This window comes from Oncorhynchus keta, chromosome 17, assembly GCF_023373465.1.
Source record: "Oncorhynchus keta strain PuntledgeMale-10-30-2019 chromosome 17, Oket_V2, whole genome shotgun sequence".
In the NCBI taxonomy this organism is placed as follows: Eukaryota; Metazoa; Chordata; class Actinopteri; order Salmoniformes; family Salmonidae; genus Oncorhynchus; species Oncorhynchus keta.
In genome coordinates, this window is record NC_068437.1 from 24064665 (window position 1) to 24089216 (window position 24552).

Below are 24552 nucleotides of genomic sequence, written 5' to 3' on the forward strand. Positions count from 1 at the left end.
TAGTTGGTTTGTTTAGTGTGGGTGCAGAGAGCCAGTGTTAGTTGGTTTGTTTAGTGTGGGTGCCAGTGTTAGTTGGTTTGTTTAGTGTGGGTGCAGAGAGCCAGTGTTAGTTGGTTTGTTTAGTGTGGGTGTAGAGAGCCAGTGTTAGTTGGTTTGTTTAGTGTGGGTTTGCAGAGAGCCAGTGTCAGTTGGTTTGTTTAGTTTGGTTTGTTTAGTGTGGGTGCAGAGAGTCAGTGTTAGTTGGTTTGTTTAGTGTGGGTGCAGAGAGCCAGTGTTAGTTGGTTTGTTTAGTGTGGGTGCAGAGAGCCAGTGTTAGTTGGTTTGTTTAGTGTGGGTGCAGAGAGCCAGTGTTAGTTGGTTTGTTTAGTGTGGGTGTAGAGAGCCAGTGTTAGTTGGTTTGTTTAGTGTGGGTGCAGAGAGCCAGTGTCAGTTGGTTTGTTTAGTTGGTTTGTTTAGTGTGGGTGCAGACAGCCAGTGTTAGTTGGTTTGTTTAGTGTGGGTGCAGAGAGCCAGTGTTAGTTGGTTTGTTTAGTGTGGGTGCAGAGAGCCAGTGTCAGTTGTTTTGTTTAGTGTGGGTGCAGTGTGTTGTTTGTTTAGTTGGTTTGTTTAGTGTGGTGTAGAGAGCCAGTGTTAGTTGGTTTGTTTAGTGTGGGTGCAGAGAGCCAGTGTTAGTTGGTTTGTTTAGTGTGGGTGCAGAGAGCCAGTGTTAGTTGGTTTGTTTAGTGTGGGTGCAGAGAGCCAGTGTTAGTTGGTTTGTTTAGTGTGGGTGCAGAGAGCCAGTGTTAGTTGGTTTGTTTAGTTGGTTTGTTTAGTGTGGGTGCAGAGAGCCAGTGTTAGTTGGTTTGTTTAGTGTGGGTGCAGAGAGCCAGTGTTAGTTGGTTTGTTTAGTGTGGGTGCAGAGAGCCAGTGTCAGTTGGTTTGTTTAGTTGGTTTGTTTAGTTTGGGTGCAGAGAGCCAGTGTTAGTTGGTTTGTTTAGTTGGTTTGTTTAGTGTGGGTGCAGACAGCCAGTGTTAGTTGGTTTGTTTAGTGTGGGTGCAGAGAGCCAGTGTTAGTTGGTTTGTTTTGTGTGGGTGCATGCAGTACATCTATGCCATCTGTGTTAGTATGTAAAGGTGTATTCACTTGGAGGTTTACTATATGGATACTTACAGAGGGTCATCATGGATGATCTTCTTAGTGAAGAACTCCTCTACTCCCTCATCCACCCTGCCAATGGTCTCATTGGCTCCATTCTCTTCACTCTCAGCTGCCTGCTCCTGCGCACACACACAGAGAGAGAGAGAGAGAGAGCCTTGGCGGATCCTTATGGTAATACCATTGTGTGACTGAATAGTGTAGGCTGAGTACACTCACAGTACACATACTGATTATGATGCTTGCCAACAGATATGCAATAGAGAAAAATATATGTTTATGAACAAACACGCATGCGCGCACACACACACACACACGATCATCCTCTCTATTCTATAGACCATTAGTGTGTCTGCAGCAGGCACATCTGTGCTTCAGGTCCCAGCAGAGAACACAACCCCTCAGCCCCCATCCTCTCCCTGATCCTCCACAATATGATTATATCTCTCAGACACCCCCTTCACCACCACCACTCTCTCCTCTGTTCCAGTCTGAAGAGCAGCTCTTTAGTTTGGATCATACTGTGATGATTTAAAAGATTCATTATTCACTGTTATTTAGCAGGCTGGTGGGAAGAGCAATCTCTTAATGGTTGTCTGTCGCTTACTCAAATACAAACAGGCAGTGCACAATATTTTGACAGGTAGTATTGGCTGACAAATTTCAGAGGTGGAAAGAGAGTGAAGGCGAGGACTGTTTTCTCAGTGTCTCAGTGTCTGAGACGATGTTCTGTATTTAGCCAGTCTATGAGTGCAGCTGCTGCTGAACAGACTGTGAGGGAGGAGAGAGGCCTTTAGGCGCTGTGGTTACAGAGAGCAGGAGAACCAACCCACTGCAGAACAGCTATAACAAACGTATGCAAATGGTGTGCCACGCCGCATGAGAAATGGATTATAAATCATTTAGTACCTCCCAGCCAATCAGAGAGCAACGATCCCCATCACTCCACTCTATCTTCAGGAAGAGAAAAATACTTGCCATAAAGCACAAGGATGGTGTTTCCATTGATGACGACACACTAACACTTTCATATATATATACATATACCTATCTAATACATACATACATATATATATATATATATATATATATATATATATATATAGCATAGCAACAGTTACTGATAGACTGTGTGGTAGGGGTGTGTCCATTGGTTTCTTCATGTAGAAGGGGGTGGGACTCTATTGTCTTTGCAGTGTATTTTCTATTATGGTAAACAGGACATCAATAGGTGGCCTTTTCCCACATACAGTACATGTCAATGTAGGTAGAGGGCTCTGCTCATTCAATGATATTTCAATCTAATTCTATAAGTCAATTAACAGTGAGCATCAAATCTAAGAGAAATCACTGACATATGTTTGATAATATGATATCTTGGATTTCAAAGGAATAGTCTCCCCCACATTCCCAGAGCATCATTCAGTAGGAGTTCCCACCATTTGCAGAATTCAACTGCTAGGCTGTCTGTGCAATTCCTCATATAGCACTGGACTGGCTGTGCTTTGGCTTCAACATTGCACTAAGTGATGGCAAGTGAATGGTTTATGAGCAAACCTCATGACAACAAGAAGCTCTCTCTCTGCAACATTGACGCAATACATTTTCTGGGGAGGAAAATGCTGTTACATAAAAACCCAAACCAGATTGTTTTACATTTTTCTACAGCTGTAATAAAATGCTGCTGCAGGAATAATATACAGTCATAGTCATGTGAGCATATTCAAAGTGGGCCAGGCAGCAGGCACACCCAGAAGAAGGAACAGTCCCACCACCACCACCAACCACAGTGAGTGTTACAGCAGAATAACAGTAGACCCTTCCCTTTCCTTTTCCACAGTCAACACAGCCAGCAAGCAGCCCTCCAAGCTACAACCACCACCTGGCCCCTTATTTCACCAGGCCAACTAGCTACATTATCAACATGCACATTAGACAAACATACTTGTGATACACATGCATGTTTTATGTTCATAAAAACCTATAGATCCAGAAATTCTGCTACATAACACTTAGCTTCAAGTATATGTGAACTTCTGCCTTTTCCATAGAAGGGTAAAGCGGTTCTATCTGCCTCTCATCTCTGTGGTAACTGAGGAGTAGTCGTCCTCTCCAGAAAATCTCTGATCTGAGCTGGCCGCCCGTCCTTCCTGACTGCATAGTGACCCCAGAGGCTCAGATAACCACACAGGGATGAACTGTATGAACACTTACTATACAGGAGCACAGGTAACCATGGACAATAGCAATGAATAAACTGTTTCAATTGTATTACAGGCACACAGGTCCCAGGACTGTTTCAATCACTATACAGGAAAACAGGTGGCCACAGACATCAGCACTGGAAATACTGTTTCAATCGTATTACAGACACACAGGTCCCAGGACTGTTTCAATCGTATTACAGACACACAGGTAACCAGCGACAGCACTGGAAAAACAGAAGTACAGAATGGGGCACCTTGAATACAGTCTAAATAACAAAGTGTAGACACTGTGTTCCAGTAATGACAACACAGGGGATACAGACACCCAGTTAATGTGGTACTGGTAAACATTCCATTGCACAGTGTTACCTGCAATAAGAACAACAATTCCCTTGTTACTACACCAACAATGAATCACACTACAACACCAATGTAGCAGCACTAACAACAACAGACACACAAAACACAGACGCACACAAAAACACACACACACACAGATGATGTTACAAAGAAAACCATTTATTTTGAACAAGTGCTGCTTATAAGATGGCTGCAGCATTGTTTTTCCCACATAACAGAGAGCTGTCTTTGATCAGTTGGCAAAACAGACAGTGTCAGAGGCAAATAAATACACACACACACACATAGACAGACAGACCACTAGAACTCCATCAATCATCACCAAGCACCAGCTGAACATTGAGACATTCTAATCAAACACGACGATGAATATATACATGCAAACACATACCCACAGGCACACACCCACACATGTGCACAACCAGTTCCCATTGACAATCCTTAACAATATTACACTGTAAAAAGAGGGATTCTCCTAAGGGCATTGACAGGAGAGCGATAGTGAAAGAGAGGGAGCACTCCTTGATGTGAAAACATGAATAATTAAAATGCTACAGCAGTCACACAGAGCAGAGCCATCCAGAATCAGTGTGGGGAGAGCGCCCTGTTCTGACAGCCTCCAGTCCACCACTGAGAACCACAGGACCGCCGTTAATGCAGGGGAAATATGGAGAAAACACACAGAAATGGCTCCTCAACACATCAACAGCTACAGCAGCAGCACTGACAAGACGATGAAATAGAATCAGATCGACAGAGAGAGGGAAGGAGGGAGATGTAGAGAGAATGCCCAGAGCTGCAAGCCACTGACACTGCCTCTACTGCTGTAGCTGCAATAACCTGAATACCGCCATCACAACTCTTCTTCCCTCCCCCTCTATCACCATTCTCTCTGCTCTCCCCTGATTTTTCTCTTCCCTCATCTCTCTTTCTCGCCATCCCTTCTCATCCAGCCTTCTGTCAGAAAGCAACTCTGTCGCTACAATTGATTAGCCTCTCCCTGCATGCCACCCACTCTCTCTTCTTCTGTCTGTGCCTCCCTTTCTTCCCTCCATCCCCATCCTCCATGGTGCTCGTCGTGTTGCCTCTTACCTGGGTCTTGCTGGGCGGCTTGCTGTTCCGGCGGTTGGGTCTGGGCCTGGAGCGGGTGTAGTGCCTCAGTGTGTGGCAGTCGATGGGCAGGTCCATAGGGGCCTGAGGAGGTGCGGGCTCAGGGCGCCGGGGCTCACTGTTGCTAAGAGCCGCAGCAGCTGCAGGAGCAGGAGCAGCATCCGCCTCTCTCCCTGTGTGGGAGGGGCCTTCGGATTTCAGCTGGCCTCCCACTGTGACTGACAGTGTCGTCGTTGATGACAGCGCCTGCACATTCCCTCCTACCCATGCTCCTTCCTGCTGATAATGCATGCTCTCTCTTGCCTGCTGCTCAGAGTCCACATCCAGGAGACCTGCAGAGAGAGAAACACGAGAGAGAGAGAGAGGAGGACACACAGAGAGAGAGAGAGAGAGAGACAGAGCGGGGGACAGAGAGAGAGAGGGAATGGTACCAACACACAAAGGCACAGGACGTATGATAGGATGCATGTAAAAATAGGGCAATTATGTATAACATGGAGATAACAAACTGGGAGGGGATGTAAGATATAATGGGGGAGAGGGAGAGAGAGAGAGAGAGAGAGAGAGAGAGAGAGGACGAGCTGAGAATAGTGATTGAGAGACCATTGATGAAGAAAGGGGGAGGAGAGGACAAATAAAAAAATCAGAGAGCTACAAACAGAAAATATGGATGGAAGAGGAGTCCGACAGATGACAATAGATATAGGCTCAACAGCACAGAGAAGAGAGGAGACTAATCAGACAGATTTACAGCACTGAATCTAAATGACGGACGAGAGAGGGAGAGAGTAAAAAAAGAGATGGCGCAAGAGAGAAAGAGAGATGGGGAGAGAGACAGATTGCAGGTAGCGGCAGAGCAGGATGGCTGGAGAGAGTGGCAAAGGAGGGGGAGGTGTTGTACAATGGTTGTAAGCCCCCCTCTCCCTCCATCCCCTGTCCCCCCAAGTGAAGTTCAGTGGTCTGAAAGTAACCCGGCCATGCTCCAGTTAGCCACAGCCCTTTTTATTGGACAGACAGCTGATTATCTTTTGTTGAGGCTAGAGTATTAACCCCCCTACCACCTCCATCACCGCCCCCCAGAATCTCCCCTCCGATATGGGACCTTAACCCTACAGCACCCTGACACAGCACTATCACAAGGAGGGGGAACTCCCAAGACGCATTGTGGGACAGTCCCTCAAGTGTTCCGGGCTGCATGAATGACACACATAAGCAATAACCCCTTCACGTTCAGTAAAACACATGGGCTTAAAGGTGCCTCTTGACAGAGTTTTTCACAGACAAGGAGCTAAAAAAGTGCAGTGTTATTTTCTACTCACAGGAGGAGTGTAACACACTGACACATTTTGACTGGTTCTAAATCTGATTTGGGATGTACTTAAGATGCACTAAAGGGATTTACGCAGAACAATCCAGAAACATATTGCTCTAGTGGAATCTTCCTCTTTGTTGTGACGGCTCCATTATTTTCATGTTACTGCCCTTCTGACCCTCTTTTGTTAGAGCTCACTCCTAACTGGATAATTAAATGCTTTAGACACGACCCCTGACCTTTTCAACTGTGAATTCTGGTTGAAACCTTTTTCTAAGCCAATCACAGTGGCGGTTGATTGCAGCTGCTGACATCACAGGTCAAGGGCATTTTTCTGTAGCAGACTGCAGCCAATAACTAAACCTGATTAACACTGTAATCAATCTGCCTAGTTTCATCCCAGACTCCAAGCTTTCCTACTAAAAAGTCTGTATAATAAATCAGAATTAGACTGATGACAAGCCTGGTTCTTACTTTTCACTGAGGGTGCTGGACGGATACTCTTGGAGTGGATGCTGCTCCTCCAAATGACAGGAACATACTGAGAAAGAGAGAGAAATTCAGATAGTTGTATTAAACAAGAACTAATGCAGGTCATGTAGATACTTGTGTAGACTGGTACAATGGTATAGCATATACTGTTTAGTATGGTGGGTTATGTGTGTTTTAGAGAGGGGCTAAGTTAAAGCTCTTACATCATCCATGGGGAAGTCATGGTCTACCACTCGTAGATGAGGGACGTTGGTTTTGAGTCCAGAGGTGGTCTGCTCCCTCATATGACGGTCCTGAGGTGAGGGAGGGTGGTGATCAGTTATACTAATCGAACACACCCAACACAACGAGTGTTGCGGAGTAGGGAAATACATAGTTCAACTAGTAATTTAACTACATTATGCAGTAGTTTGGTGGTAGTTGAACTCAGTGTTTTCAGTAGTTAATAACTGTTTTTTTCCATGTATAGGTGTAGCTATCTATTGGAACCTCACACTACTTTTTTGCTAAAATAAAATCAAATATGAGCCGTCATCAGACCTGTCTTGTTCTTACATGAAACAGCTTTTCAGTTCAATAGGCCAAATGACACATTCTGTTAACATCCAACTCCAGAGTGATCTGTTCTTGCAATTTGTTGTCTAAGACGTTTCAAATTTAGATATGATCATTTATCACAAAGTAGTTTGTATGTAGGGAACAACTTTTGTTAAGTAAACTGTATTTTTCTTAAGGGTAGATGTAGTGTAGCTTAACTTCTCCCAGTGTGTGCTTGGCACACACACACACACACACACACTCTCTCTCTCTCTCTCTCTCTCTCTCTCTCTCTCTCTCTCTCTCTCACCAATTTCTGCTGAGCCACAGACAAGTCCAGCAGAACCTCATCAATGATACTTTCCACCAAGGAGACACTAACTGACAGTTTGAGTTCACTGAAAAAGAAATGAAAAACAAAGAAATATTGGAAGGGGAGAAGTAAATCCTAAGCAACACCAGTGAGCTTAATGAGAGATGTGGGAGGCACTGGGTGGAAAAATTCCATGAGCATTACACAAAACAACAAGGATTATGTACGATGTAACTGTTTGTGTTCTACATGAGCTATGTTTTTGTTTCAGGGTGGATGTGCGTGTATTCAGCTGTTTACCTTAGTTTGTTACTGATGAGTTCTCCTATGTGCTGCATGAAGGTGTCCTGGATGAACAGAGCTGTCTGTCTGGACTTCTTAGCCACACAGTCGGCCAGCTGCTCACAGACACTTGACCTGTGGGTGACCCTAGGACAGAGGGTCTGGGCTGACTGCAACAAGGCCTGAGCCAGCTCCTGGAACACACATGGCATACCAGTCACCTGGATGACCTCTCCTGAGACTTTCCCTACCACATGTTGCAGGTTTAGACATATCTCTTCAATTTGTCTGAATGTTGATCGTCATCAGTGGTTGGTAACTGACATTGATACCATGTGCCTCATATACATTGTTCACACACATGATGCAGAAACAAAAATGGCAGTATTACCTGAATCTCCTCTGTTATTTCGTTGGTGACTGTTTTCGCCGTGTCATTCAGTATGTGTTGCAGCATTGCACCACTAGAGGGTGTCTTCACCAGATCATAAAGTGAAGGCAATAGCTAGAGGTTGAACACACAAACTTATTAGTGATATTTCACCATTCTCAAAATCCTTCATTATTAGGCATTAGATGTTTATGTTGAATCTAGACCTCTCAAAAACATAAATGAACATTTCGTATCAGTGGGACTCAAAGATACCTTACCATAATGGAGGTTTTAGTATTATGAAGCACTTCCTCTGCAGCCAATATGTCTGACTGCACTTCCTGTATATTGCAGGGGGCTAAAGGTCGGACACTCTCCTGTAACCTCTGACACAGACCTTGAACCAGCTGAGATGTGGGATGAAGACAGACAGACACAGGGTGAGAATGGCAAATGTGCCAGAAATGTAGGACTTTGGGAAAGGAACAGACCCTCATACATACAGACACTAACAGACACTAATATACTGAGTGCACAAAAAATTAGGAACATCTTCCTAATATTGAGTTGCACCCCCTTTTGCCCCCATAACAGCCTCAATTCATCAAGGGGCATGGACTCTACAAGTTGTCGAAAGCATTCCACAAGGATGCTGGCACATGTTGACTCCAATGCTTCCTACAGTTGTATGTCCTTTGGGTGGTGGACCATTAATACACATAGGAAATTGTTGGGCGTGAAAACTCAGCAGCATTGCAGTTCTTGACACTCAAACCGGTGCGCCTGGCACCTACTACCATACCCTGTTCAAAGGCACTTAAATCTCTTGTCTTGTCCACTCACCCTCTGAATGGCACACATACACAATCCATGTCTCAATTGGCTTAAAAATCATTCTTTAATCTGGTTCCTTCCCTTCATCTACACTGATTGAAGTGGAATTAACAGGTGACATCTATAAGGGATCAAAGCCTTTACCTGGATACACCTGGTCAGTTTATGTCATGGAAAGAGCAGGTGTTCCTAATGTTTTGTACACTCAGTGTATATTTCTGTTGCCTCCAAGAACAAGGACTGACCCACCTGTTCAGAGCGTACGGTCTTCAGGCCCTGTTGGAGGTTTAGTATCTGGTCTGGGCTTGCAGACTTTCTCTGGCTGTTCCTGATCAGACACGACTGGATCTGAACACAACAGGTGTTTTATACCAGGGTGACTCAGACATGCATTTTTATCATGCACCTCGTGGACAACCCAATCTCACCTTCTGCAGAGCCTCCTCTGTTTTCTCAGGACTGTTACGATACCCGTGTGTGACATCATTCATGGGGATGGATATGTGCTGCAGTGTGAAGTTCCTGTGTTTATGCATACACACAGAGAGAAAAGATTAAGGAATTAATCAACCAATCAAAGGAAGGAAAAGAGGGGTAAACATTATCTTTTAGGCAATATTCCTGTTTGATGGACTGAGACTCTTCCTCTCTATGACTTACTTCTCTAGAGCATTGGCCACATCCAGAAATCCCCTGGCTGTCACATTGTTCCTGTCCCAGACCAGAGTCCTGTGTAGAGATATACACTGGGCAGGTCAGGTGTTGGTTAGTTCACGGTTATATAATTCCAGATTGCGGCTCGGGTAGGCAAGGTTGGGGCAGGTCAGTTTATGGTTATGTTGGGTTATAGCTAGGTTACCTGAGTTTAGTGTTGATGAGTAAGGCCTTGGCCAGCATCTTGGCTCCAGTGTCTCCGATGCAGTTGCCACTGATGTCTATCTTAGTGAGGCTGGCATTGCAACCCAGGCTGTTGATGAGGATGGTGGTTCCTGTCTTCAGCTTGGAGTCGCACACTGACAGAGACTCCAGGGGCTGTGGGCATGGCACACACACATGCACACACACATACACCACTGATCTGATCTGTCCAATCAGAGCCCAGAGTCTGGGGCTCTGGGCCTGATAAAACTTCAGTTGGATTACATGACCTTCAGCCTGACATCTGGCTCTTTGATACTCAGAGAAAATGTCTGCCTGATTTCAATGAGCCTTGTATACTGTACGAGTCTCAGCTGCTCAATGTGTAATTACTGAGGCGGGCCTCGCCTCGCTGGAGAAGGATTTGGGGTAATTAAAATACTTTCTTTCACTCAAGGGGAGGTCCCAGAGGACTATGCTTCCACAGAGCCTCAATCATTACAAAGCTCTCCTAGCAGGGAACAGGAGAATACTACAACCCAGAAGGCGAGGTCAGTACAGGTGCATCAAAGCTGGGACCGAGAGACAGCTTCTATCTCAAGGCTATCACTGACTGTTAAATAGCAATCACAGCTGGTCTCCACCCAGTACCCTGCTCTGAACTTAGTCACTGTCACTAGCCGTCTACCACCAGGTTACTCATCCTCTAACTTCGAGGCTTCTGCCCTATGTACAGTGCATTCAGAAGGTATTCATACCCCTGGACTTTTTCCACATTTGGTTATGCCTTATTCTAAAACGGATTAAATTGTTTATTTTCCTCATCATTTTACAAACAATGCCCCATAATGACAAAGGAAAAACAGGGTAAAAATGTTTTACTAATGTATATAAAAAAAGCTGAAATATGCCATTTACATAAGTATTCAGAACCTTTACTCAGTACTTTGTTGAAGCACCTTTGGCAGCGATTACAGCCTCGAGTCTTCTTGGGTATGATGCTACAAGCTTGGCACACCTGTATTTGGGGAGTTTCTCCCATTCCTCTGCAGATCCTCTCAAGCTCTGTCAGGTTGGATTGGGAACGTCGCTGCACAGCTATTTTCAGGTCTCTCCAGATATGTTCGATCAGAATCAAGTCCGGCCTCTGGCTGGGCCACTCAAGGACATTCAGAGACTTGTCCTGAATCTACTCCTGCGTTGTCTTGGCCGTGTGCTTAGTATCATTGTCCTGATGGAAGGTGAACCTTCGTCCCAGTCTGAGGTTCTGAGCGCTTTGGAGCAGGTTTTCATCAAGGATCTCTCTGTACTTTGCTCCGTTCACCTTTCCTTCAATTCTGACTAGTCTCCCAGTCACTGCCGCTAAAAAACATCCCACAGCACGATGCTGCCTCCACCGTGCTTCACCGTAGGGATGGTGCCAGGTGTCCTCCAGATACTTGGCATTCAGGCCAAAGAGTTCAATCTTGGTTTCATCAGACCAGAGAATCTTGTTTCTCATGGTCAGAGTCTTTAGGTGCCTTTTGGAAAACTCCAAGCAGGCTGTCATGTGCCTTTTACTGAATAGTGGCTTCCGTCTGGCCACTCCATAAAGGCCTGATTGGTGAAGTGCTGCAGAGATGGCTGTCCTTGTGGAAGGTTCTCCCATCTCCACAGAGGAACTCTGGAGCTCTTTCAGAGTGACCATCGGGTTCTTGGTCACCTCCCTGACCAAGGCCCTTCTCCCCCGATTGCTCAGTTTGGCCGGGCAGCCAGCTCTAGGAAGAGTGGATCTAAACTTCTTCCATTTAAGAATGATGGAGGCCACTGTGTTGTTGGGGACCTTCAATGCTGCAGACATTTTTTGGTCCCATTCCCCAGATCTGTGCCTCGACACAATCCTGTCTCAAAGCTCTACAGACATTTCCTTTGATGTCACGGCTTGGCTTTTGCTCTGACATGCACTGTCAACTGTGGGACCTTATATAGACAGGTGTGTGCCTTTCCAAATCATGCCCAATCAATTGAATTTACCATAATCAAGTTGTAGAAACATCCCAATGATGATCAATGGAAACAGGGTGCACCTGAGCTCAATTTAAAGTCTCATAGCAAAGTGTCTGAATACTTATGTAAATAAGGTATCGGTTTTTGTCATTTTTATAAATTAAAATCCAGTTTTTCGCTTTGTCATTAATGGGTATTGTGTGTAGATTGATGAGGACATTTTTTATTCAATCCATTTTAGAATAAGGCTGTAACATGACAAAATATGGAAAAAGTCAAGGGGTCGGAATACTTTCAGAATGCACTGTACAAAATCAAGCACTCACACACTCCTCCTCCTGAATGAGCTGGACGATACGCTGTAGGACATCTGTTAGAGCTCTGTGGGGAGAGATAGAGAGAGAGAGAGTGAAGAGACAGCTGACAGGTAGATGAATAGAAAACAGTGGTTCTGACAGATTAAATTACTCACCTGGACTTCATGGCAAAGTTGCGTCCCAAAGCCAGATGGCGAATGGAGTGACTACGACCGATGGACAGCACCAAGGTGACCATGTCACTCTCAAAACCTGAGAGGAGAGAGATGTATATCAGTAACTCACTGTGGAAGAGTAGACATTCTGCATGCTGTATATCTGTATGCTTTGAGGAAGCCATCTCATGTCAGCTCAATTTATGTTGAGCCTACTCAGTCATAAATACACCAATTAGGATTCCCAGGAGCCTTTTGAAAGGTGCATTCTCCATGAAAATGAATGGTCTCTATATCTGAGCCACTGGCTAGTGTAGGAGATTGTACCACATCATCATAGTCTTGGTCAGTGTGATGTCGGTGTGATCCCCAGAAGTGTTCATGCTACATGGTTACAGTAATACACCATAGTATCCTCTCGTCATTATAAATTGTTGTCCAAGCTCTGTCTGTACCGGATGAATATGGATGAGGAAATTGGTTGAGAGACAGGCAGGTGCAGGACCCTCAGTGTCCCAGCAGTGCTGTGTCTATTCTGACTGACACTGATGTATCTGCCCTTGGTCACTCCTCAGTGCTGCATGGAGGTTTGTCTGTGGGAGGCTGGGAGCAATGCCTGCCTGATCTTATCTGCCTGTTCCAGAAATAACATGGCCTGATTTGAGCTATTCTCAGCGGTCCAGCTTTTGACTGTTTCCAGAACCAGGTTTAAATTACAGTGCCTGCAAAAGTATTCATCCCCCTTGGTGTTTGTCCTATTTTGTTGCATTACAACTTGTAATTTAAATTGATATTTATTTGGATTTCATGTCATGGACATACACAAAATAGTCCAAATTGGTGAAATGAAATTTAAAAAATAACTTTTCAAAAACTTGTGCATATGGATTCACCCCCTTTGCTATGAAGCCCCTAAATAGGATCTGGCGCAACCAATTACCTTCAGAAGTCACATAATTAGTTAAATAAAGTCCACCTGTGTGCAATCTAAGTGTCACATGATCTGAGTATATATTCCCCATGTTCTGAATGGCCTTAAAGTCTGTAACACCACTAAACAAACAGCTCTATGAAGACCAAGGAGTTCTCCAAACAGGTCAGGGACAAAGTTGTGGAGAAGCACAGATCATGGTTGGGTTATAAAAAAATATCCAAAACTTTGAACATCCCACAGAGCACCATTAAATCCATTATTTAAAAAATGAAAGAATATGGCACCACAACAAACCTGCCAAGAGAAGGCCGCCCATCAAAACTCATGGACCAGGCAAGAAGGGCATTCATCAGAGAGGCAACAAAGACACCAAAGATAACCCTGAACGAGCTGCTAAGCTCCAACGCAGAGATTAGAGTATCTGTCAATAGGACCACTTTAAGCCGTACACTCCACAGAGCTGGGCTTTACGGAAGTGTGCCCAGAAAAAAAAGCCATTGCTTAAAGAAAAAAATAAGCAAACACATTTGATGTTTGCCAAAAGGTATGTGGGAGACTCCCCAAACATATGGAATAAGGTATTCTTAGCTTTTTGGCCATCAAGGAAAATGCTATGTCTGGCACAAACCCAACACCTCACATCACCCCGAGAACAACATCCCCACAGTGAATCATGGGGGTGGCAGCATTATGCTGTGGGGATGTTTTTCATCGGCAGGGACTGGGAAATTGGTCAGAATTGAAGGAATGATGGTGCTAAATACAGGGAAATTCTTGAATGAAACCTGTTTCAGTCTTCCACAGATTTGAGACTGGGACGGAGGTTCACCTTCCAGCAGGACAATGACCCTAAGCATACTGCTAAAGCAACACTCGAGTGGTTGGGAAACATTTGGGAAATGTGTAAATGTCTTGGAATGGCCTAGTCAAAGCCCAGACCTCAATCCAATTGAGAATCTGTGGAATGACTTAAATATTGCTGTACACCAGCGGAACCCATCCAACTTGAAGGAGCTGGAGCAGTTTTGCCTTTAAGAATGGGCAAAAATCATAATGGCTTGATATGCCAAGCTTATTGAGACATACCCCAAGAGACTTGCAGCTGTAATTGCTACAAAAGATGGCTCTACAATTTATTGACTTTGGGGAGGTGAATAGTATGCACGCTCAAGTTTTCAGTTTTTTTGTCTTATTTCTTGTTTGTTTCACAATAACAAATATTTTGCATCTTTAAAGTGGTAGGCCTGTTGTGTAAATCAAATGATACAAACACCCCCAAAAAATCATTTAAATTCCAGGTTGTAAGGCAATGAAATAGGAAAAATGCCAAAGGAGGATGAATACTTTCGCAAGCTACTGTAGATCATAGTAAGAGAAGAGAATGGTATTTTCTCATTTCTATTGGTAGTTCCAAAAGTATGCCTAGTTATAATAATAACGCAGAAAAAACAGGTACTTCGCATTTCATATTATTAATGGAAAACCAAATGTTTTCTTTGGTCTTGAATATAAATTGCCTGCAGCATTTGGTTGCCCTCTGAGATTCCTGCTCAGAAATGTATACAGAATACTCAACGCTAGTGAAGGGGTTTGATCATAATGATGCCCACACACTGGTCCCCCTGAGTCCCCCTGAACAGTTCCCAGAACAGCCCTTCAACCCCCTCCACTCCCCCTTGGTGAGGCTGGGCTGGTCCTAGCCTCTTCTCATTGTGCTATAGAGCAGGGGATCATCCCATGAGACACACACACACTGAGAATAATGTATGTTATATTATCTGAATTGTGTGTGATTTATTACCTGCTGGCACCACCTAACACACACCTCCCTGTACTCTCTCCGGGTAGGAAGAAAATGAGAGAGCATCCGATTCAGAGAGCGATAGAGAGAAGGCGCGAGAGAGAAAAGGAGAGAGAGCGAGAGAGAAAATGGGGAGGTGAGGAATCATACCATTGTCAGAGAGGTCCAGACTGCTGATGGCCTTGGCTTCAAAGATGTGCTCCTGAATCACCTGGGCCCCAGCAGACCTCAGCTGCACATATAATACACATGATTATCAGCCAGACAACACCTAACTCAGCTACCTGGTTAGTGATGATAAAAAAAGTGAACGGTGTGTGTGTACAGTACATTGTGATAGAAAAATGTGTAAAGGTTAGGTTACTCGGTCCAACACTCAACGGTGGGCGGGGGTCAACCAGCCTCATTAGTGCAATAATTAATCTATATTAAATCATGATTATTTGAAGAAATTACCAAATCTCTCTCAGTACTGAATTTCCACGACAACATGCGTGTGTGTGTGTGTTTATATATATATATATAGGTACCTCACAGCCACTCAGGTCTAGCTCCAGCCCACACAGATGAGTATTTGTGGCAAGACCCTGCAACAACAATCTGCATACAAGACCGATTGGGTTCATTTCACCACAAAAAGATGCGTATCAAACAGCAGTATACACATACATATGTCAATCAAAATGCAAACACATAATTATAAGTAGGCATCACATTCTGTTTGGCATGCACTGGTTTAACATTCCATCAGTGCTCACCTGAGAGCCTCTGGGGGTAGTTTGGTTCCTGCCAATCCCACGTATCTGAGCTCATTGCTCTTACTGAAGAATTCCTTTACAGTCCTCGTCACTTCCTTCACCTTCCTGGGGACAGAGACAGGTCAGTGGACGGGTTGGAAAACACTAGTCAGAGATGACAGCTAGCAGGGAGCTCACCTGTGGGAGAAGGGGTTTCTGGACAGGTTGAGGTGGGCCAGGTTGGCGCAGCAGCCTGCTGACAGAGATACAAACAGCTAGGGAGAGAAGGAAGTTGGGGATGTAAAGGTTCTTGGTTCACATTGGCACAAACATGTGACATCGAAAAGCAGATCAGATTGTGTATTTTAAATGGATGAATATGACAGAACCTGGCTGGAGGTGAAAGGGCAAAGGCCACTTACAGTGTCCACAGGGCAGTCTGTGCCACTCAGGTCCAGGTAAGATACAGCATTGGTCCCAGACAGGAACTTAAACAGGTTCTGACAGGTAAAGATGTAAAGCTATTCAGTGCTATGGTCCTGTAGACTAGAGCCAAACCCAACTACAGGGCAACTCAATTCAATACTGTACAGTGGAGTAATAGATTTACTCTGATTGAGATTCCACCTGTATCATTAAGTCATATCAGTATCAAGTAGAATACATATTCTGTCACATATCAGTGTCAAGTAGCATACATATCCTGTCACATATCAGTATCAAGTAGAATACATATCCTGTCACAAATCAGTATCAAGTAGAATACATATTCTGTCACATATCAGTGTCAAGTAGCATACATATCCTGTCACATATCAGTATCAAGTAGAATACATATCCTGTCACATATCAGTATCAAGTAGAATGCATATCCTGTCACATATCAGTGTCAAGTAGCATACATATCCTGTCACATATCAGTGTCAAGTAGCATACATATCCTGTCACATATCAGTGTCAAGTTGCATGCATATGCTGTCACATATCGATATCAAGTAGAATGCATATCCTGTCACATATCAGTATCAAGTAGAATGCATATCCTGTCGCATATCGATATCAAGTAGAATGCATATCCTGTCACATATCAGTATCAAGTAGCATGCATATCCTGTCACTTGAGACTGTACTGGCAAAACAAACTCCCTTTGTCAAATAACCTCTAGACAACCCATTACTGAATATAACCACAGAGTTAATGTTCCATAGCATACACCCTATACATTACAAAATGCATTTAGCTGAGATTAGCAGTGTCTACCGTATGGAGCTTTACTCAAGTGTATGGAGCGAGCGAGACTGAATTCTAAGAAGTGAACTGAAAACAAGTGCTGCCCCCGTACTCACCACAGCTTCCTCTGTAGCCAGAATGCCTGTATTCCCTGACAGGTCCAGGTGACACAGAGAGCTGGAGAAGGCCTTGTTCTGCCGTAACGCCTGAGTCAGATTTCCTAGACCTGGATAGATGGAAGGGAGGGAAAGGAATCAGAGAGAGAAAAGAAGCTGCACGGATCTCTACTTATTCACAGTATGTAGCACTAACAAAAGCAACCCAAGTAGTCAAGCATGCTTTCAATAGAATATGTAAAAGACATTACATTCACATCTTTGTGGAAGATGGACATGTCAAAAGGGTGCAGCAGACAGAAGAGTTGGAATGTACCTTTGTGAGAGACACTAATCCTGGAGAGGGACAGCTGGGTGAGACCATTGGGCAGATTCTCCAGTTCCTGACTGAGAGCTATCACACCTGATGACAGATATCACAACGTTACACACATGAGCAGTATGAGTAGTCACTAGCCATTCCAGGGAACACTAGCAATGGACATTGCTTGCCTTTGTCCTCTATGTGATTGGCTGACAGGTTGATGGTGTGGATGGCGGAGCAGGTGTGATCTCGCAGGGCACAGGCCATCTTCACTGCAAAATCCCTACAAGAGGAAGGGCAAGGAGAGAGAAAGAGGAATGGAAAATAGTTATTCCTGTGAACTAAAATGAATAATAAAGTGTCAACCAATCACATAAATCAAATGTCATCCAAAGATTTCCCACTTCCTCTGTGCTTCTGGCACCAGGTAGACTGTTTTGGGAGAGACGGAGGGAGGGAGAGACGGAGGGAGGTAGAGAGGGAGGGAGTAAGGGATTTTTTAATGAGGTGAAGGTGTATCAGGTAGTAGACTACTCACAGTTTGAGCCCACATCCCTCTAGACACACATCCTCCAAGGTGGAGGATCTGTTGATCATGAAGAGAACCTGCTCTTGGACCTCTGAGCTCTGCGGATAGATACAGAGGGGGATTATTATTCCTCTGATTTCTAATGAATCATTAGCCATCCCGCCTCCATACACTGACAGGACATCTAATCTCAATGAGAATCTCCATATGATCTCCATCTTTTCTCTGGTCGCAAACCACCTTAAATACATTTTCCTGTAGAATATAACTACATCTGTGCAGTTCCAGACAGCTTCTCTCCCTTATCATGAAGGTCATTTCGCCTGAACTCCATCATAGCCATGTGATTGCCTAAAGGCACTCCAGTATCACTAACACAAAAGTAGCTAGATTATGAAGTCATTATCGTGCCCTGCCTCCAGAGCACAACAGTCTGTGTGTACATGTGATGACTGTTGATAAGCCCTGCTAGGCCCTGCAGCCTAGACCAGGCTGCCAGTTAGGTCAGCCACAGGATCCCATCATCAGCTCACACTGCCAACACGTACAGACAGTCATGACAGGCCCAGAGAGAGCAGTACTCAGGGATAGAGAGTGATAACATGAGACAGTGAGCTCTCCAACTGGACCTGGAGAAACAGACCAAGATGTGGCTAAAATGTTTACCAGTTTGAGGTCTTTGCTGGAGATCTTGGTGAACCATTGGTTGAAGGAAAGTGCGGCCACTGATAAGGCCAAATCTCTGTTTTCCAGATGACTGAAATCCAGGAGGTTGAATTCCCGACAATTCTGGACATAGTAAATGTTGTCCACATCCTGAAAGAATATAAATCATAAACACCTTTACTAATATTCTTGATGTGTGACTACATCAGTTGATATTAATAGTAGATCATTTTTTCAATCAGAAACATTGAATGTTGTGTCGTCATAGGGGGTTGGTAACCTACTCACCCATTGGACTTCCTCTCTGCAAGGTAATTCATTGAAGTCACATAGAGCAGCATACGTCTCTGAGAAGCCTCCTGTAGTGTAGAGAACCAAGGAATGGCAGAGCGATCAAATACTGTACAAATCCACGTCCACACACCTACACAATGTCCACAAAGTACGAAACACACAAGTGAGGGGACAATGCTGCAGTGCTCGGATTGATTCTACTGACCACATGGTCCCAGTGTTCCAGTCAGGTGCTCCTCCACCCGGGTTGCCAGGTTCCACAGCCGCTCCTGCAGGTCTGGAGGGATCTTCTTCAGGATCTTCCTGAGGGCAGGAAATCGACACACATACATGTCACACATTTTAATCCTCTTAAAATGACAGATATTAACATTAGGTATCCACTTTATCATCGGCATTGGATTGAAATATGATTCAGAAGTGACCTCTCTGAGTAAAAAAAGCTCCATTCCTTGGATAGAAGAGGATAGAAGAGGAGCCCTAATCAGTTGGTTAATGTGGAGATGTTTCACCTTAGGGGTTTCTGCTATAAGTATATCACAAGCAACTCTCACCATGTTTGAGGGAGGAAAATGTCCATCTGCATTGCCACGACACTCACCCTGGAGATGAATCAGGGAAGATCTTCTTCAGAGAAGCTGTCACATGACTGACCATAGCCTCGAGGTCCTCAACAGACGTCAGACTGAGAGAGTAGGTCTGTCTGTCCGTCTCAATCACCACCTGAATGGTCAACACACACAGTACAAAGGAGTCTTTCTATCGGTCTGTCAACACCATTACATACAACCACCATGCAGAGACACAGATACACATTCTGACAGAAACATTGTCTAAATGGTATAGTGGTTAGTGGACACATGAACTCGGAAACACCGTCTCTTTAAAAAATATATATATTTTGGCCTCCCGGGTGGCGCAATGGTTAAGGGCTGTACTGCAGCGCCAGCTGTGCCATCAGAGTCCCTGGGTTCGCGCCCAGGCTCTTTCGTAACCGGTCGCGACCGGGAGGTCCGTGGGGCGACGCACAATTGGACTAGCGTCGCCCGGGTTAGGGAGGGCTTGGTCGGTAGGGGTGTCCTCATCGCGCACCAGTGACGCAGTGTGCGCTAGCCAAGGTGACCACAGTGTTTCTTCCGGCGCATTGGTGCGGCTGGCTTCCGGGTTGGATGCGCACTGTGTTAAGAAGCAGTGCGGGTTGTGTATCTGGAGGACGCATGACTTTCAACCTTCGCCTCTCCCGAGCCCGTACGGGAGTTGTGGCGATGAGACAACATAGTTGGATACCACGAGATTGGGGAGAAAAAGGGGTAAATTTCAAAACAAAAAATATATATATAATATATATATTTTACCTTTATTTAACTAGGCAAGTCAGTTAAGAACAAATTCTTATTTTCAATGACGGCCTAGGCCGCCAGGGGCAGAAGGACAGCTCGGGGGATTCGATCGTGCAACCTTTGGGTTACTAGTCCAACGCTCTAACCACTAGGCTACGCTGCCACCCCAGCGTCTCTGCTGCTTTGGTGTAACTAAATACCTGTAGAGTAGTGATGCAGGGGTTGACTCATAGCTCGCAGTCCCGGTGGGTTTGGGGTCATTAACAATAGTGTGTGTTTGTGAGGTGCTTTACATATTCGACAGTCACAAGATGAGACTTACAATAGGTTTATGGCACGTCAAGGGAACTGCAGCCTACTGTTCAGATGGGTTAAATGGAAACTGACATCTGGACTTCAGAAAAAACCTACACTCGATCCCTCCGATGTCAACAACTACAGACCAGTATCCCTTCTTTCTTTTCTCTCCAAAACTCTTGAACGTGCCGTCCTTGGCCAGCTCTCCCGCTATCTCTCTCTGAATGACCTTCTTGATCCAAACCAGTCAGGTTTCAAGACTAGTCATTCAACTGAGACTGCTCTTCTCTGTATCACGGAGGCGCTCCGCACCGCTAAAGCTAACTCTCTCTCCTCTGCTCTCATCCTTCTAGACCTATCGGCTGCCTTCGATACTGTGAACCATCAGATCCTCCTCTCCACCCTCTCCGAGTTGGGCATCTCCGGCGCGGCCCACGCTTGGATTGCGTCCTACCTGACAGGTCGCTCCTACCAGGTGGCGTGGCGAGAATCTGTCTCCTCACCACGCGCTCTCACCACTGGTGTCCCCCAGGGCTCTGTTCTAGGCCCTCTCCTATTCTCGCTATACACCAAGTCACTTGGCTCTGTCATAACCTCACATGGTCTCTCCTATCATTGCTATGCAGACGACACACAATTAATCTTCTCCTTTCCCCCTTCTGATGACCAGGTGGCGAATCGCATTTCTGCATGTCTGGCAGACATATCAGTGTGGATGATGGATCACCACCTCAAGCTGAACCTCGGCAAGACGGAGCTGCTCTTCCTCCCGGGGAAGGACTGCCCGTTCCATGATCTCGCCATCACGGTTGACAACTCCATTGTGTCCTCCTCCCAGAGCGCTATGAACCTTGGCGTGATCCTGGACAACAAACCCCTGTCATTCTCAACTAACATCAAGGCGGTGGCCCGTTCCTGTAGGTTCATGCTCTACAACATCCACAGAGTACGACCCTGCCTCACACAGGAAGCGGCGCAGGTCCTAATCCAGGCACTTGTCATCTCCCGTCTGGATTACTGCAACTCGCTGTTGGCTGGGCTCCCTGCCTGTGCCATTAAACCCCTACAACTCATCCAGAACGCCGCAGCCCGTCTGGTGTTCAACCTTCCCAAGTTCTCTCACGTCACCCCGCTCCTCCGCTCTCTCCACTGGCTTCCAGTTGAAGCTCGCATCCGCTACAAGACCATGGTGCTTGCCTACGGAGCTGTGAGGGGAACGGCACCTCAGTACCTCCAGGCTCTGATCAGGCCCTACACCCAAACAAGGGCACTGCGTTCATCCACCTCTGGCCTGCTCGCCCCCTACCACTGAGGAAGTACAGTTCCCGCTCAGCCCAGTCAAAACTGTTCGCTGCTCTGGCCCCCCAATGGTGGAACAAACTCCCTCACGACGCCAGGACAGCGGAGTCAATCACCACCTTCCGGAGACACCTGAAACCCCACCTCTTTAAGGAATACCTAGGATAGGATAAGTAATCCTTCTCACCCTCCCCCCCCCTTTAAGATTTAGATGCACTATTGTAAAGTGACTGTTCCACTGGATGTCATAAGGTGAATGCACCAATTTGTAAGTCGCTCTGGATAAGAGCGTCTGCTAAATGACTTAAATGTAAATGTAATGGACTGTAACCTCTCACATAGCTTTAATATTAATGTAGGCAAAATGTTGACTAGGGAACAGGAGTGGAGAAACATGACTTCTTTCCTTCAGCATCTTGAGAGAATGTGAATGCCCAGTTAGATACAGTCTGAGGTGCTCTTTATCAGCGTCGGAAATTTTAAGAAACATTTAAACCTGGCAAAAAATACTGCACCCCCTGTCAAAAAAAACATTCCACCATCTTTGACTGTAGCCTACAGCGTATTTTCTATATAGCGGTTTAGGCTCAGGTGCAGGTTTTCACTTTATCACATATATAGTCAGGCAGTTCTGGGTGAACAAACAACTGACCAGCGCCCCACTACTGTAGACATTGTGGTGAGTGGTGACATTGGCGCCTGACTTTGTCTCAAAGTGGGGGGTGCAAAAAAACTAAAACAAGAACGCAAATTCTCCACATTTAATGTCAGCAAGGGAGTTCCATAACATACATTTCAAATTTCCACTCGCATAGCCCTCGAGACACAAGAACTGAGCATGTGTAAAAACCCTTTGCTTACGGAAAGCACATCAAGCGAAGTCCACATTAAAATGCAGTTTAACCCTATTAGGCTCATTCATTCCCATTGGAAACGACAGGCTGTGGTCTATCTTGGGTTAGTTCTAAAACATATTTGGTGTCACTGAACTGAGCAACAGTCAGAGAAAGAATGACAGTGTCTGCACATGTTTACCCCCCTTTGAGTACCTGAACCGGTGGTGGTGACTAATGTTTCCTACCAACAGGACGTAGAGTGTTAACCTCTGCAGCGCTACAGAAGACAAACCACAACAATCTCAGAGTCCTGACTTAAGTCTGGTGACCTTTGACTGCATCCTGTGTATATGGAATGGGACCAGAGGTGCGTAAGGAGGGGATTCTTCAGATGAGTGGATGGAAATCTGAAGTTTACGCCATTTCTTACTGGTATAATTCCATCTTCATATGTGGTAGGTCAAATACTGTAAACATATGGTGATGAGTTGAGGACAGCAACAGGTAGCCTAGCGGTTAAGAACATTGGGCCAATAACCAAAAGGTCACTGGTTTGATATATCCAAGTTGACTAGGTGAACAACCTGTTGTTTTGCCCTTGAGCAAGGCACCCGAATTGCTCCTGTATGTCTGCTAAATTACAAAGAAATGACATCTGGAATATTTTACTGTTCACATTTAACAGCATTGAGTTGGATAATTTGCTATGTGCTTCTGATCCCGGTTTCACTTATTCAGCACAAAGCATGTTTTTACAGCAAATCATTTACATGACCAGCAGTGATCAGAGCTAGCTTATTGTCAATCAGGGCTGCTATTTCTCCAACAGACATTAAAACCTCTTAACACCCAGGCAGTGGTAACCATGGGTCACAGTGGTCAGCCAGCCATATACCATTGTTTCCCGCTCCCTTTATATACACAGTACAGGTACTGTATGTGCAACAAATGTTTGCATCCTGGTTCAGGCAGCTTTCAAATAGTTCAATGAAGTACTGAGAAACATATGTCATTCAAGCTGAACAGAACAGACAAGTTAGAAGTGACACACACCACAATACAAAACATGTCACTTAAACACATATACAAGGACATTATTTGGTTTACCTGATTAAGACTCTCAATGCCGATGGCATAAATCTCTAAATAGCTGAAGGAGCTTTCCACCTGCAGGGAGAGACCAGACTGTGGACAACAGTGAAGCACTGAAACAAACACAGAAAATGTATACTGACTCACACAGGTTAATACATGAAAGGGACGGTCACGGGAAGAGAGAGAAAGAGGGGGGGGTGAATGGGAGAGACTGAGGTCCTGGGGGGTGGTCCGGGAGCTACGGCTCCAATGAGAGTCAAAGTAAGATAAGAGCTCTCATTACTATGTCAGCTAACAGGGGAGAGTGGGGGAGGGAGGTCATTACGACTGAAACTTAAACAAAACATTTGCCTTCATGGGCCTCCAACCATGGTCACGGTACCTATAGCAAAGTACACAACTGACATAAGCATAAATAAATTCATGTCCACTTTCAGTCACATGAGATGACATTTTATTAGTGTTACTTCCCTTTTTCCACGTGAGGCATTTCTGCTTTATAAGTAAACAAACAACAGAAACTGAGGCCAGCATAACTTGTTTCTACACTGTATAACAATTATTGGAATGTACTAATACAGGTCCCATCCTCTCTCTAATGCCTTGAGCCGCTCCATTTAACCCTCCCTCTCCATCTAGTGTGCCATGCTCCCTTCCTCCATCTAGCGTGCCATGCTCCCTTCCTCCACTCTCCATCTTGCGTGCCATGCTCCCTTCCTCCATCTAGCGTGCCATGCTCCCTTCCTCCACTCTCCATCTAGCGTGCCATGCTCCCTTCCTCCACTCTTCATCTAGCATGTCA

The 24552-nt window shown here is 45.1% G+C and overlaps 1 protein-coding gene across 1 annotated transcript in view; it reads right to left on the bottom strand.

Moving 5' to 3' along the window:
• LOC118396664 (capping protein, Arp2/3 and myosin-I linker protein 3) overlaps window positions 1-24552 on the bottom strand; it is a 38422-nt gene that overhangs the window by 10384 nt on the left and 3486 nt on the right. Inside the window, 28 exon segments of the mRNA XM_035790988.2 lie at window positions 1151-1257; window positions 4795-5144; window positions 6599-6665; window positions 6820-6909; window positions 7464-7551; window positions 7767-7942; window positions 8140-8253; window positions 8400-8528; window positions 9205-9303; window positions 9384-9477; window positions 9616-9684; window positions 9815-9987; window positions 12126-12180; window positions 12272-12368; window positions 15157-15238; window positions 15537-15606; window positions 15765-15869; window positions 15942-16018; window positions 16166-16243; window positions 17091-17200; window positions 17407-17493; window positions 17583-17677; window positions 17933-18021; window positions 18590-18739; window positions 18878-18948; window positions 19089-19186; window positions 19485-19606; window positions 23763-23822. Of these exon segments, the coding sequence (XP_035646881.2) occupies window positions 1151-1257; window positions 4795-5144; window positions 6599-6665; window positions 6820-6909; window positions 7464-7551; window positions 7767-7942; window positions 8140-8253; window positions 8400-8528; window positions 9205-9303; window positions 9384-9477; window positions 9616-9684; window positions 9815-9987; window positions 12126-12180; window positions 12272-12368; window positions 15157-15238; window positions 15537-15606; window positions 15765-15869; window positions 15942-16018; window positions 16166-16243; window positions 17091-17200; window positions 17407-17493; window positions 17583-17677; window positions 17933-18021; window positions 18590-18739; window positions 18878-18948; window positions 19089-19186; window positions 19485-19606; window positions 23763-23822 (3002 nt within the window).